General features: G+C 38.6%; 1 protein-coding gene across 1 annotated transcript; it reads left to right on the forward strand.

The window, feature by feature from the left end:
* The first annotated feature begins 2418 nt into the window (after positions 1-2418).
* Positions 2419-9175, forward strand: LOC146660342 (uncharacterized). Its single transcript, XM_085419552.1, has 3 exons — positions 2419-5657; positions 7123-7197; positions 8756-9175. The coding sequence occupies exons 1-3, from the start codon at positions 2419-2421 to the stop codon at positions 8952-8954; spliced, it is 3513 nt and encodes a 1170-aa protein (XP_085275678.1). The 3' UTR covers positions 8955-9175.
* The last annotated feature ends 5606 nt before the right edge of the window (positions 9176-14781 follow it).

Consider the following 14781-nt stretch of genomic DNA (forward strand, 5'->3'; position numbering starts at 1 on the left):
GGAGTCAGGCTTGAAACACTGTTGCCTCCATTTCTGTCTTTACATGCTAAAGTAGAATCACTGTGACGATCACTTTGAATTCTCTTTGGGTTGGTTTTCAACTTTGCTTTGTGCTGTCGATTTTGTGTTCATATCTAATCACTAAAAGAGAGATCCTCATCCTCAAAGATGTGTCCTCATTAGAATATGGATTTGTGTTGGTATGTAGAACATTAGCTTAAGGTATATATTGTTTACTGGAATAAAGTGAAAGTAATGTTTAGTGTATTGAATTGCTTTTTCCAGTGAGTAATTAAGAAAGTACTTGATTGCTTTTAAGAAAAGTAATGTGAAATACGTACATAACAACCCCAACACTGGTCATGAAATGTACATAATGAGCAGTGAGAAGCTGAAACAATGGCCTCTGGGAACTAGATGCAGACAGAGAAAAGCCCAGGAGACCCAGGGCATCCGAAGACCCCCCAGAGCACTGAAGACATGGGGCCACACATCCTGATAATAAAAGGATGTGTGCCCAAAATGTGAAAAATCAAACATTAGCTATACATGAATGCTTATTTTCTACCTGGACTAAGCCCGATCTAGAATAAAAGTGCCTTCTCTGTAAAAGAAACCACATACATTAAAGAAATTAGAGACTCAAATTAGTAATAGTGTTAAAGAGGCTTAATTTGTAATTACCGCCTCTTCAGACTGCTACAACTTTGTTTACATACATTTGCTGCCATTTACATTTCCTGTTTTTTAACTTGTATGGTAATTTACACACAGTCCCTACCCCACTGATGCAAGTCACTTCCTCTCTCTCCCTCTCTTTCTCTCTCTTTCTCTCTCTTGCTCTCTCTTGCTCTCTTTCTCCACCCAGCTATAGACCAGGATACATGAATGCTGGGAAGGAGGACAGTAGCAGAAAGAGCAGAGAGGGAGCACCGCAGAAAGAGTAAGTGAGAAGAGGAGGTAAAAAGATAAGGCATAGTAGGGCAGAGTGTGTTGGAGGACAGCATACTGTGGCATACTATGGAGCAGTGTGGAGCAGCAGGACCAAAACAAGAAGCGGGCGCAGTGAGGACACAGCTTGGCTTTATGCCTGATCAATAAAAGGTAGATTAGTTCAGAATCTGAGCAGTTACGAAGAGAACTCATTAAGCAGCATTGCTTTACCGAGATGACTGCCTGTGGACTGCACTGAGTTTGAATTGTGCAGCTAAGGGATAAAAACATATGAAAATAAAGTCACTCAGAACCTTGAGAATCCATGAGGACATAAAAGAGAGTGCGTAAAACTAACTCATTTGGAGCCAAGACTTGCAGCAGGATCATACAAAGACTGAGGTATGTCTGTGTTTTATTCTTAAGTTGAGGGCATGTAAACATTTTGCGGCTTTTCAATAGCTTGTTTTTTCTCTGCTTGCTTTTTTATGGTGTATTAACAGGACAAGACAGTTGTCACTTATTATTAGACAGCAACTACAGACGTGGGTCACTTGACCTAGCTCAACTAACATCAGTTGACACGAGAACCAAAATAATAGTCCCTGTGGATGACTAATGTTCGTCTAGCAATTTAGACATATCTGGATAAAGGAGTTTGAGGGGTATGAAGGCCAGGAGAAAGTGAAGAAAGCCTTACCAAAATGTATTTACATGTTCTTTTTTTGTCATGAATGAATACATGCAAGCGCTAACATAGACACACACTCTGTGTTTAACTGTATAATAAAGAATTGCTGAAAAATCCACACATGATCACCCTGGTGTTGACAACTGAACTGTTGTTGCATAAATCATTAAAATGACCTCCTCTACACATGAGAAAACTTGTGTGCACGCATAGACACACACACACACACTTACACAGGCTGTCCCCTTCGTGAAATGGTGTTGCGGTTAAATGCACACAGACCTTAATTAAGGCTATAGCATTAGTGTATGGTACTCTTTTTCAAGGTGAGCTGAACGTGAAGGGTAATGGGGTGAACGCTGCCTTCTATGGCAAATACTGTAATGAAAGAAGACATTAGAGTTTACTCCAGGCGCTATGTTGAAACATTAATGTGGGTGGGATCTTTGCATTATGTTCAAAGTGCTGATATAATATACAACACTTCTCTTGTTATCAGCATTTGCACATTGTCATTGCTTTTTCCAGTCTTATTCCAAGAAAGTAAGAGCACAATCCTCACAATTCTTGACAACTCTAGTTATCCTCCTTTTTTTGCACTATTAAAGCGCTTCCTTGTCTCAGCCCAAGCTCTGTGCATTGTTTCCTGCTTACTCATGGATTTCCTTCACAGTGCCATCTAAAATGTCTCTCGCTTTAAACGTGTTCCTCTTTTACTTTTAGATGGATGTAATGATGTGGAAACGCTGACCCCCTTTTTGAATTATCAGACTTTTGAGTCGACCAGTCGAGGAATGGGGAGACGAGCAGCTGACCTGACGACTTCGGTTCCGGTTTTAGGAGTCCCTGCCTTGGTTGGCGTGCGTGGTTGGAAGGCAACAGGAGGAGACAGATCCGGAGGAGCCCTGTGGGGACTTCAGTGCAGTGTTGGTGTTCAGACATCCCCTGCGATAAGTAGACCTCCTACCCAGCTAACTGATACACTCTCAGATAACATTAGTCAAACATCCAACAGCTATATTACCAAGGAAACGGAAGACAAGGAGATACTACTAACAAAGAGTGACAAGGAGAAAAAGGCTATTCTAAAACAGAAAAGTGGCGAATCCAAGACCAAAAAGGAAGTGACTTTCAAAGCACTTGGAGGTGAGGCCTCAAAGGATGTGGCCTGCTGTCAGAGGAACAGTAGAGGGACTTATTGCTATACCAGGGCAATCAAGACAAATCCACACATTGCAGGGAATGCCAGGTCTAATTGTAAATCTGGTAACCGTTACACTAATGGCAGTGTGGTTGACTCAGAGGCAATCGGTGGGATTACCGTACACAATGATGAGGCCGAGCCTGTAAAGGGAGCAACCTGTCGTGGAGGAGACCGGACCAGATTGCAAGGTCATTATACAGATTTGTGTAGGAAGACGCTGCCATTATCTGCTGCCCGACCTTTTGGTATGCCTCAAAAAATATGCAACCACTGTGGAGGGAGACAGTCTGTAACCAACAAAGCTGTTATTATAGGGGAGAAAATTCCTACTCCCAATGCTTTCCTTAGAGGGAACTCTTTAAACTCATCCTTCACCTCACTCTCGACCTCTACGCCTTTCCAAATATCCCACACTGAAAAAAACCCTACGGCAAACCAACAACTCTCCGACAGCATTAATAATACTGACAACAGGACCCAAATTACAGTCAATCCACAATTATTATACGTTAATGAGGAACTAAGGTATCGAAAAACACCACACCCTGCATGCCCGGTCCACTCTATAGGCAATCAAGTCACTTTGTCAAATATAAATCCTTCCAGAAGTGAAACATCAATCCAACCTACAACCGTCCTACATGCTAAAACCATCACTATCACAAAAGCAACAATAGAAACCAGACAGGATGTTTCCAGTGAAAAATTTGGTGCTAAACCTCCACAGGACCATAAGCTCTCTCGTCCAACAACTCTCCCTTTGACCCCCAAGTTGGCCATAGCTACCAAGGCCAACAACCCACATTCGCACACTTACCCCAAGCGCATTAAGACAACACAACACATTTCTACACAATACAATGAATCTCAAAATGTATGTGTGTCTATACATGCTGCACCTGAGATTACACTGTCACCACCTTCGCATTTCTATACTGTAGCCACAGGGACTGGAAATACATCCAGTACCAACACACTCATATCAACCACAGTTTTTAATTCTGCACCAACGTCCACTGAAAGCATAGCTGCTAAAGTCAATACTCAGCACAAGCCTCTACACTCCAAGCATGCGGGTCAAATAAATACAACTAATAACCAACAAATTAGCCCTAAATGCCCCACATTATCACTGGCCAGCAATGCATTCAACCAAATGCATAAATCAAAGTCACCTGCACACGTTTTACCCTCAGGTCCACCGCATGCTCTGCTTGAACATCATAAACTACAAGAAAAGGCATCCACAGTAGCTGCTAGCACATCTTTAGCTAAAATACCTTTTACTGACAGAGGAATAAGCTCAACTGGAATTCAAGCTTTTGCTAATCCACAGCATCCAGCTATACCGCATCTATATTTGAGCATTTTAAATTATAAAACTAATTCAGATCAAATTGCATGTGATGATAAGTCTGTGCCTGCACAAATAATTCACCCTAACTCTTCAAATTCTGAACCTCTGCTTCACGCTTGTACATCTTTCCTAGACACAACATCTAGTGCATCCAATCTCCTAGACTCGGAAGTTAAGGTGCCTGTGAGTACTACTTCCAGCTCTAGACTTGGATTTAACAGCACCCTGAACAAAAATATAGCTCTCAGGAACACAGCATTCAATTCGAAAAAATCTGCAACCCCAGCTGGCACGCATTTGTTTGCCTTGACAGAGAAACAAAATAATGTCTCTGTATCAAGTGCAAATTTGCTTCAATCAATAGGCACAGCACAGGTAGTTAGCTGTAATGAAGCCCCCGACAAAAGCAAACCTCAATGCACACTAGGACCAGACATCAGAACTCAAAGCAGTAACAAACCTGGTAAATGTGGTGTTGTTTGTCATCAGGAAAGCAACTTAGCACTTCCGCATGCATTATCTAAGCCTCAAATTGTGCCAAAAGATCATAACAGGGGCAGTGATGCTAGCACTAATCACCCTAAATCAACCAATAAACCCAGCGAGGAGTTGCATTCTGATAAAAGTAACTTCAGTGCTAATCTAACCAATGAATTAATTGTGCATGAGTCAAAAGACCATGAAAATTCAAATCCATCGCAGGTCGCAAACCTCCAGAATTACATTTCCCTAATTAAGTCAAACAGCTCTTGTCTGCAGGGTTTCATAAAAACGGAACAACAAAAGCCTGCACATAATCAAGGATGTGCAGAAACCGAACATGAGGGACACTGTGCAACATGCCCACCGGTAACAACAGCCCAGCAAAAGAATTCAAATGCAGAACGGTTTGCCTTGGGTGTATCAGCCAGTCATGCAAATGTTAAGCTTAAAACTGACGTAGTTAAAGAGACACATCCCATCAACTCAACACCCTCTATAACAGTGCAAACAAACTGTGGACCCATCACCTCAACTAGAAATGTCAAACCCATCATCAAATCCTCAGTCCAGCAAAACTCTGACACATTATTACCGCCACAAACACTCACACGTACCGAGCGTTCTTTCACTGCGCCAGCCCCATGCAGCAGTGAGAGAGAACCCCGTATGCACACAGGCCTTGATTGCAATTCCATATTGCTATCATCAACAAAGCCCTTGGCATCCTATCTCCGCCTCCAGTCTAAGAAAGTGGAGGCAATTGACAACCCCGCTCCTCCTCAGCCATGCCCAGAGGACACCAGCCTGGCTCACTCCCACCCAGCTGATGCAGCCCTGCTGCTGCCATCTTCCCCACAGTGCTGCAAATCAGCAGCCTTACAGCAGAGACTCGAGACTGTGGAGGCCAGCCTGGCAGCCAACAAGGACAGGATCACTACTCTGCTTAACATTATCCATGACCTAGAGACATGCCACGCTCCAACCAGTGGGTAAGTAAATGTGCGTGTGTGTCTGGGCTCTGAGTGTGTGTGGAAGTGTAATAAGGGATGTGTTGAGCTTTCTTTATCACTTCAGGATCATCAGTTTTTTACTTGAATATCTAATATTTAGTACAATAGAGCTTTACATATTTGTGAATGGCATATACTTAACATGCTTTGTTAGAGATGAGTTGTAAATACTTTGCTGTAATACTTTATATTCAGTCCAGTACAGGTACAGCAGCCAGAATCCTGTCTAGGAATTATTTTAAAAGCATTCCTGCTTCTGCTGATCTCTGGCTTTACAGTGAGTCATCACTTAGATTGGAAACACTCAGCAGCATTGAATATCAATGCAAACACCATTGTTTTTAGACTGAAAACAGTTGTGCATTTGTTAAATTTATAAACACATGTTTTACTCACCCACTGTTCAGTTAATTAGCTACTAATTACTGTATTGCCAAGGACAAAAATGATACAGAAAACCAGGATGTAGGATGTTTCTATCTATTACTGTACAAAAGCAAGGGTACAGTAACCAAAACAGGGTCAGTTTTTTTTCAAAAGCACAGAGCTTCACGTGTTTCTCACATATTTCTCACATATTTCCCCATTCTGTCCTATAACTAAAGTAAATAATAGGAAGAAAGATATTCCAGCATCTGCACTGGAAGACCTCAATGACATTTGAACCAAACGAGTTTCAGTCGTGTAAATAATTTCGCACACTGTGATTTAAGTTGCACAAATCAATTTGAAGGCAGTACTGCTAACATGTTATCAAGTCTGTTTCACAAACGTGCAAAAAATCTGATTCGAATTGTAGTTATGTGGCATTGCAACATTGTTGCAGGTTTGAAAAACAGGTCCGTGATTATGCTCCTGAGTATGATAGAAACCTACTTGGGCATTTCAGGGGGGCAGAGATTTATATAGCCACGCAATTCTTCTGGGACAAATAACAGGAATTAAAACAGGCCTCTGGCAACGTGTCTCTGTCAATCATTCTCATTCAGTGTGCTGTGTTAATAAGCTGTGACTGTCTCTGAGGTCATGTTTTAGAAAAACCAACTCCTAATAACCTACTGATGTCTTACACGCTATGTTATATAGACTGAAAGTGTCTCAGATGGATACAGTGATAGGAAAGATGATTACACTGTAAATCTAAAAGGATGATTTGGTTAACACAAAAGGACGGGTTTATGGTTTATCATGACTTAAAAAGACATCATATACCTTAGTTGTTACATCAGCTGCATCGTTTATTTTTCTTTCATTAACAATAAGACACAATGATTCATGTAAGCTGCTGATAGTTGATAGGGTCATACATTAATTCATCCTTCCTTTTCCATTCAAGTTATGTTAGAATTCTTAATAGCTCATACTCTCTTGCACTGAAGGGTTACAGAGTTAAGCAGTTATTCACAATATTTGTGATATAAAATGTGCTTTATCTGTATTCCAGTCGGCGATCCCACAAAACAGGACAGGACTTCAAAGACTGCTCAACGTGTCAGAAAACTGCTTGTGTTGTATACAGGTGAGATGACAGTTGTGCCTACATGCAAAGTCTGAACACATAACTGATCAAATCTGCTGCAATGTACCATAAGAATGCTACAGTATAATTAATACACCTTAATTTTGCTACTTGCTTCCCTTTTGGTGTTCATTCGATAAAAGAGATGAAGAAACCAATTAAACCAAATCAACATGCATGGCATGCACAGTAACAGGAACACGTATCAGTTTATTTAAGGACAAAGTCGGACAACAGATTTACAGTTTCAGGCACACAGTTCAGTTCATGGGTCAGCACCTTTGCCATTGCAGCTGCCAGTTCTTGGCCAGTCTGTTCTCTTCATTTCTCTAAAAATTAATGACTTACTGTCATTAGCAAGCAGTTTCTTGCTCAGAAGTAACAGAAGGATTATATTTTCCTGTCAGAGAACACGATAAATCTTATGGAAAAACTGCCAAATTTAAGCACTTGCTTTATGTAGCATAGTCTATTTGGAAATGTAAGCAGGCAGACAGAACTGAGTCAGGTCCAAGCAGCCTACAAAACTGATTTATACTGATTTATGAAGTCAAAATTTGCATTGTCATTTGGATTGTAGACTAATTGATGTTATGCTGTATTAAAATGAAATGTTTTAGAAGATTCGATGACTCGTAGGAAGCAGGAGAATATATCAAAAGTAGTTATTGCAAACTGAGCTATTACTGTCTTAGTTTTCATGACAGCAATTCAGCAGTAGCGGTTGCATTTCAGTGCATTGCAAACTTTATTAAAGAAAGCAGTGAAAGGAATTGTTTGTCTGCTGTCTGAGAAGAGCTTTCGCATCCCTTGCCTGTAAGACTTATCATGGAATATTGGTTAGTTCTCATATTCCAACACTGGTATAGTTTGCACCTAATAACTAAAATGTTGCATCAGGTGGAAGCAATGGAGAATAAAAAATATTACTAAGTGGGCTGAGGAAAATCTAAAATTCTTCTCATCATCTTTTCGGAAAACAAAAACGCCTCAAGCTCGAGAAAGCAAAACCTTAAATTGTCTTCATCGTGAAATATTCAAAACATTCCTGTTGATCTCCTTATTTTCCAAAACCCCTTTTGTATGACAAAAAGAGTGTTACATAAGTTGATTTGCTGACCAGTGTGTGTGCGCGTGTGTGTGGAGTGTGTGTGTGGAGTGTGTGTGTGGGCATCTGGTCCTTAAAAGGCCAAGTGGGAAGATAAGAATATTTAAACCAGACTTGTGTACCCTCCAAAAAAAGAGGATATCCTGCTGGGAAATGTCTACCTGCCCAAACCAATCAGCCACTTTGAAACCTGACAAGTGCAGCGCTTCCCACATGAGGAGACCACACAAAGCAAAGTGAAATGTAGCAACACAGTTTATAGTGATTTTGAGGCATGAAAAGCTTTTGCATTATGTAAAAATGAGCTGGAAATGCAGATACGACACACTAAAACATTCATTTGCATCTTCGGAGAAAGCTTTCAGGTTTGACACACTTTTTGTTTTTTGTAATGTGTGTTTTCTTCAGGTGGAGAATAACTAATTTGGGGCTGTGTGTGTGTCTCTCCAGTGTAGAGTATGACTTCAGGCAGCAGGAAAGACGCTTCTTGGAGGTTCTGAATCGTTCAACTGCGCACCTATCCCAGCCTTTAACCTTCAGCCTGCTCCAAAATGTCGTCATTAAGAACTTAACAAAGACAAAGCTGAAAAGCAAAAAGCTGTGCAAGACTCTGTTCAAATGGCTTCCAAGAAAAACTCACAAAGTCTAGAATTCTTTTCAGTACCTGTGTGCAGTTTAATAGCCATTATCATGTGTTACAAGTGACCAGCAGAAGCCTTTTGCAGAGAACTCTTACTATTCCCTTTCTTCCTGTGGAATGAGATTGCTTTGAATTATGTTCTTCCCAAGTAAAGTTCCACTCTTCTGCACACTGTCAAAGCCTATATGAAGGATTTTCTCAAATTTGAACCTGATCTTTGTGACCTTCAACTAGTACCATCCATAAGAAATGTATTTTCACTTTTTCTCAAGTTAAATATGTTTTCTTGTCAATATGCTTGCATTAAAATGTAGATTTCTATATCTAATTTTGTACATGAGATTCTGTTCTGTTTGCACTGTTATAATTAAAGCATTTGATTCTATATTCCCTGTTTTAAATGTCGCTTAATGTCGCTTTACCTTTTAATTACCGTTAAGTAGTTTGATATAACCTCTGTTTATTTGTCTATAAATTAGTTAATTTGATTCATTCTAATTGCTAAACTGTTTTTGGTCATTTATGAATGAAATAAAGATTTTTTTTCACTTAGGACATGTACGTTCAATGCATCTAAACCTTTTCACAACTGCAAACTGGCCACAAGGGTGCACAAAATACAGAAGCATTCATTATGCCTTTGCCAATTGTGCTGATGGTCTCCAAATCCCCGAACAATCTGAACTTCATAAAAGGTCTCTGAGTAAAACAATGAAATGACGAAAGGCTGCAATGAAGCATGCACACACCCATGAGCACACTCATGGACACACACTTATGGACATAAAAAGCAAACTAGCAACGTGAAACAGACCCTTGTAGTTTCATAGAACTGTTCATAAAGTGTGAGGGGAATTTTGGATGAAAGCTTGTGAATAAGAGTGCGTGCAACTTTTATTTGAGCAGTATGTCAAACAAAGATTGTGATATTACCTTCTTAGCAGGCGATACTCGGGATTTAATTAAAAACCCCTCTAAGAAGAAATAAAGCACACTGAAAATGAAAGTCGTGTAACACTGTTACAAGGAATGAGGGCTCAAAGCACCTCTGAAAGCCTTGAAGCCTCGTACGAGTAGCCCTGTTCAGTACATTTAAATGCAAGTAATGCGACATGCAAAGGTGCAATTTTCACTTAAAGTCCCAAAAATTCTGCATTGACTTTTAGGTGCAGACTTAAAAATGCATAAAGGTATAAAATACTAAATATATAAATAAAATATATGATTGTCCAAAACACCCTAAGGCAACTGTTGTTGTGATTTGATGCTATATGAAAAATATATACATACACTGGTCAAGATCACTGTTCCATGTAATCACATTTTATGTGGCCAGAGACCAGCCTAAGAAGTTACTTTTACAAATAGCTCTTTCAAACTATATATTTGCGCATGTATCCTTCATCATTTATTTCTCATTATGTCTGGCTCCTCCACCACTGCTGTCTTGCTTCCCTCAGTTCTACCTCCTCAGCTCAAGTTTCATCTTCAGGGCTTTAACACAGCAATTAGACATGTGGCCCTCTCTCATCTCGGGACATCTGACAATAAGCCAGCTAAACAACAACAACGGCTGGTTATAAGCTAACATTATTGGAGCTAGTGGTAGGCTTTCCTAAAAACGCACTTTAGCTCTAAACATCTTGATTACATTGTCATCTGGTATGAGAACGTGGTCGGTAAGTGACTGAACTGATTTTTTTTGGAGCCTTTTCTTTAGCCTTTTTTCCCCTGCATGTTGATAGCGTAATATGCTGAAATCCTCACATAGCTGCTGACTGTCAGGTTGGATTGTAGGTACAAGCTGTGCAGGAGGAGAACTTTTCAGAATTCATGTCAGTTATGAAGAAAGCTCCTGTGTGAGTCTGTACTATGTCAGTGCTTTAATGTAATGAGACACTTTGGAGAGTTTGTATTTCTGAATGTTTGTATTTCTCCATGAGCCAGTTCAGCAAAATTAAGTTAAACTTAAGTCAAATGTAATACGTGATTTGATTCATTTCAAAGAGAGATTTGCACTTAAATTTACTATACACAAAAGAAGTTTATAAACTTTGGCTAATAGAAATTGTGCAGGAGCATTCTGCTGAGTTTGTGTACTTATCTGGGGCCTGCTAATTTTGAAAAGTGGTACTGCTGAATAATATTGCAGCCACAGTCCACGCCCTAGAAGACAAGAGGAATGGGTCCATAAAATAAATTTAAACAGGGCAGACCACATATTACATTTTTATTGATATCCACATCAGAGATTATCTTTCACTGTGAATTAAACCAGTGTCATCTATGTGCAAATTCAAGTGCTACATTTTAAAGCGGTTCGACAAGTAGTTCTACAGTGTCATTTCCAACCTTTACTGTGCTTGTAAATCAACTAGTGTAACTCACAAAGAGGCAAAGAAAAACAATTTAACGTGTCTCATAGACAATCACTGCAAAAAATATGACTGTTGCTGCTTTTGAAGTGGGTAGAGCTGGAGGCAGATATTTGGGGGAAAAAAATCATCAATGCTAAAATGTCTGCTGTACTTAAAGCATACATATCTGAGGAACTGCACAAATAAAGTCTTTAAGTAATTCTTTAAGAAGCCATTTTCTATTTAAGTGGAGATTGTTTATCTAAACCCCGTGCTTTTATGCATTTAAAACAGCATTTATCTTCATTTGCTTTCCCACAGTCAGGAGTTTAGTTTCCAAACATTTCTGTGAGCCATTTTCACCAGATTCCCCAATCATATTATACTTTGTCAGCGTCATTTCAGTTTTTAATATATGCTTCCTTCTTTTGAATTTTAATAGAAGTTTTTTGTGGATTTTTTTGTAACTCGCCTTGATACGCTGATTTTCAACAATATTCCCACATTTGTAAGGGGATAGTCAGAGCTACAAAACGTAGCTTGTAAACCACAGAAATATATAATAACACACAGCTTACATTCGTTGCAGTATATGCATATGTATACATATTTTTTGTATATGTATACATGCATATGTATACATATGCATATAAAAATCATTTTGCTGCACATAATCAAATAATAGAAACCGGGTTTACATATAAAGTGCTAATTGACCTTTTATAGTTGCTACAATACTAAAAAAAAGTCCGCCACCTTCAGTCTGCATCATATAATAGATGATATTACCTCCAAATCAGATTACTGCCTTCCAGGTGAAGTATTACAACACTGCAGCTGGTCTGCAGGTCCATGCATCCCTCAGCCACTTCATTATTTTGGTTCAATGGTCCATCTGGATTAGGTCCAGTGACTTCCATCAGCCCTAGCATTAAAGAAAAAAAAAAGCTAAGGGTAGCAGCCAGCTCACAGGCTCAGATAAGTTACACTGTATACTGTAGACTATACCTGTGCATTGAACAGCAGATTAAGTGATTTTACAACTGGTAAATAATGTTGATCATATATTAAGCCCTACCCTCCCAAGAGCTATGGCAATAGAATATACTTATATCTGACAAGAACAGGGACTGGATTGTGTAGATGAATAATACTGTAGTCCAAAAAGTTAATATAGGATTAAAGGGAACTGGTAACAATATAGGTTTCCACCTTGTGTCAAATGGGGCCAAAGTAATTATTTTCACTGTACCCAGGCAATGATCACTGTATGAGATGCATTGCTTAACGGTCTACACAATCAAGTAAGGTAAAAGATTCCTGGTTCGACCCAAAGAGGAGTAAATCTCTTCCTATAAATCCATGTGTTGTATGAAGGATTTCTGAGATATATTTTTTTGTTTAAATCTGGCAGCTCAAACATACGGAGCTACCTGTTTTGGTGCCTTTTTGTGTGGAAAAAAGGCAGAAAGCCTCATTAATTATGAAAAACTCATTGATTATGAGGCATAGTGAAAGCCAGATTAGTTAGCAGGGGTGCCACCAGGGGGGGTGGGGGGTGGCCTCCCCCCAAAATTTGCTGCCCCACTTCAGAGAAAATGCTGATATTCCTTCTTTAGCCCCAGTTTTCTCATAATCAATGATTTTATTTAAAAAATAATAATAAATAAATAATGAAATATCAACTGCAATACCAAGTGCCTTGAGATAAATGTTAATGCAACATGGTAATATTCCCAAGCTAACATAGTGATGTGTAGGATGCTGTGTCAGAGTAATTTTAGTTTTTAATGTTTGTTTCCTTTCTTTTTGTAACTTGCCTCAACTTGCCTTGATATGCTGATTTTCAGACAGTCAGATCCACAAAACACACAACATAGCTCAAGTTCTCATGCTAATATGTGCTACACACACATCTTGTGATAAAAGGACACTTCCAAGAAAGAAAGTGAAACTCGGAATCATTTAACTCCGATGACTTTCAACAGGATACTATATATATATATATATATATATATATATATATATATATATATATATATACATACATATATATATATATATATATATATATATATATATATATATATATATATATATATATATATATATATATATATATATATATATATATATATATAGATATATATAAGCCATACTATGTTTTTCCCTTATTACTCTTTGACAAAAGTATGACTTTATCTGTGACTATGTTTATCTGTCACCCGATTTGTATGGATTTCTCCAAAATATTTACTGTATGATCTTGAGAGTGGAAGCAAGCGTACCACAAATAAGCACACCGAGGTAAGCTGGTGCTGATTTACATTTTCTTGTATTTTTACAGCGCTGTGAGTGTTATGTGACACCAATGATTCATGAATGCTTTTAATCCAGTATAACATATGCTAATTCTTTAAGAGCACACTACTGCACAAACAGTACTTGCACACATTAGCATGAGTAACAGATTAAGCTATTTTCCTAAATAGCTTGAAGGCAGGGTCCTTCTTTTTAGGAAATTTAGGAACATAAGAAAAAAAGTTACCATTCATGCAATTTTTGAAATAAAAGTGAAGATTTTAATATTTTGTGTTTTAACATGTTGTGTTTTGTTTTTGTTTTTTTAGGAGGCGGGGATTCTGTCCCAAGAGAGACAGTTTCAGAGAGGACAATCATTTCCACTGCAGTGCTTTTCTCCCAGGGGAGGCTGCTGTGCCCTGACAGATATTTTTTAGACTGAAATTCTGTGCAAATTGCTCTGTTGTTTTTCTTTCCAGCACAGTGAGCGGTGGATTTCTACACCTGCAGGATGCTATAATGAATGTATTTTCCAAAATCTAGTCAAACTGAGCTGGCCTAAATTTGAAGACTTTGAGTCATCTTAGCCATAGTTTTCAATCTCTTTCTATATCTCTACTGACAATTAATGTTAAAAAGAATGTCAGCTTCTTCTTTTTTGCATATTCACTCTGACAGTGTCATCATGAGGATGTTTTACACAGTGAGGTACTCCTGCCCTCGCTGTTATACTTGAAAGTGTTAAGTGTAAATATTTAGTAAATATCTGTATTAGTAGGGCTGTACGCAAGAAACTGCATGCTGAATTTTAAGTGCCGTCTTAATGCACTTAAAATGCATTAAAACAGCATTAGGGTTGTTCAGTAATATAATTACATTCAGAAAATGTAAGTTTGACCTCATTATATGTGGACAAAATGCAAAGTGTGGACAATATGCAAAATGTAGCAAAAATAAAAATCACTACACCAGGTTTCCAATCAGCCATAAGAGTGTAAAGCTGATTTCAGTTCATATGTCTTCATTTATTTGCTTATTTATTTGTTTAAATCAGATTGTTTGATCAGAATGTGGCCTATTTGCTGTTTTACCAAAGATAAATATCCCTGGCTCTTGTGTTTCTCCTCTATATATGGAAACATTGCTGCCGGTTTCATTCACAGAGTAAGCTAATGACT

The sequence above is a fragment of the Rhamphochromis longiceps genome, linkage group LG10 (assembly GCF_057381845.1).
Source record: "Rhamphochromis longiceps isolate RC_006_pf linkage group LG10, R_longiceps_female_GT1.1, whole genome shotgun sequence".
Classification (NCBI taxonomy): domain Eukaryota; kingdom Metazoa; phylum Chordata; class Actinopteri; order Cichliformes; family Cichlidae; genus Rhamphochromis; species Rhamphochromis longiceps.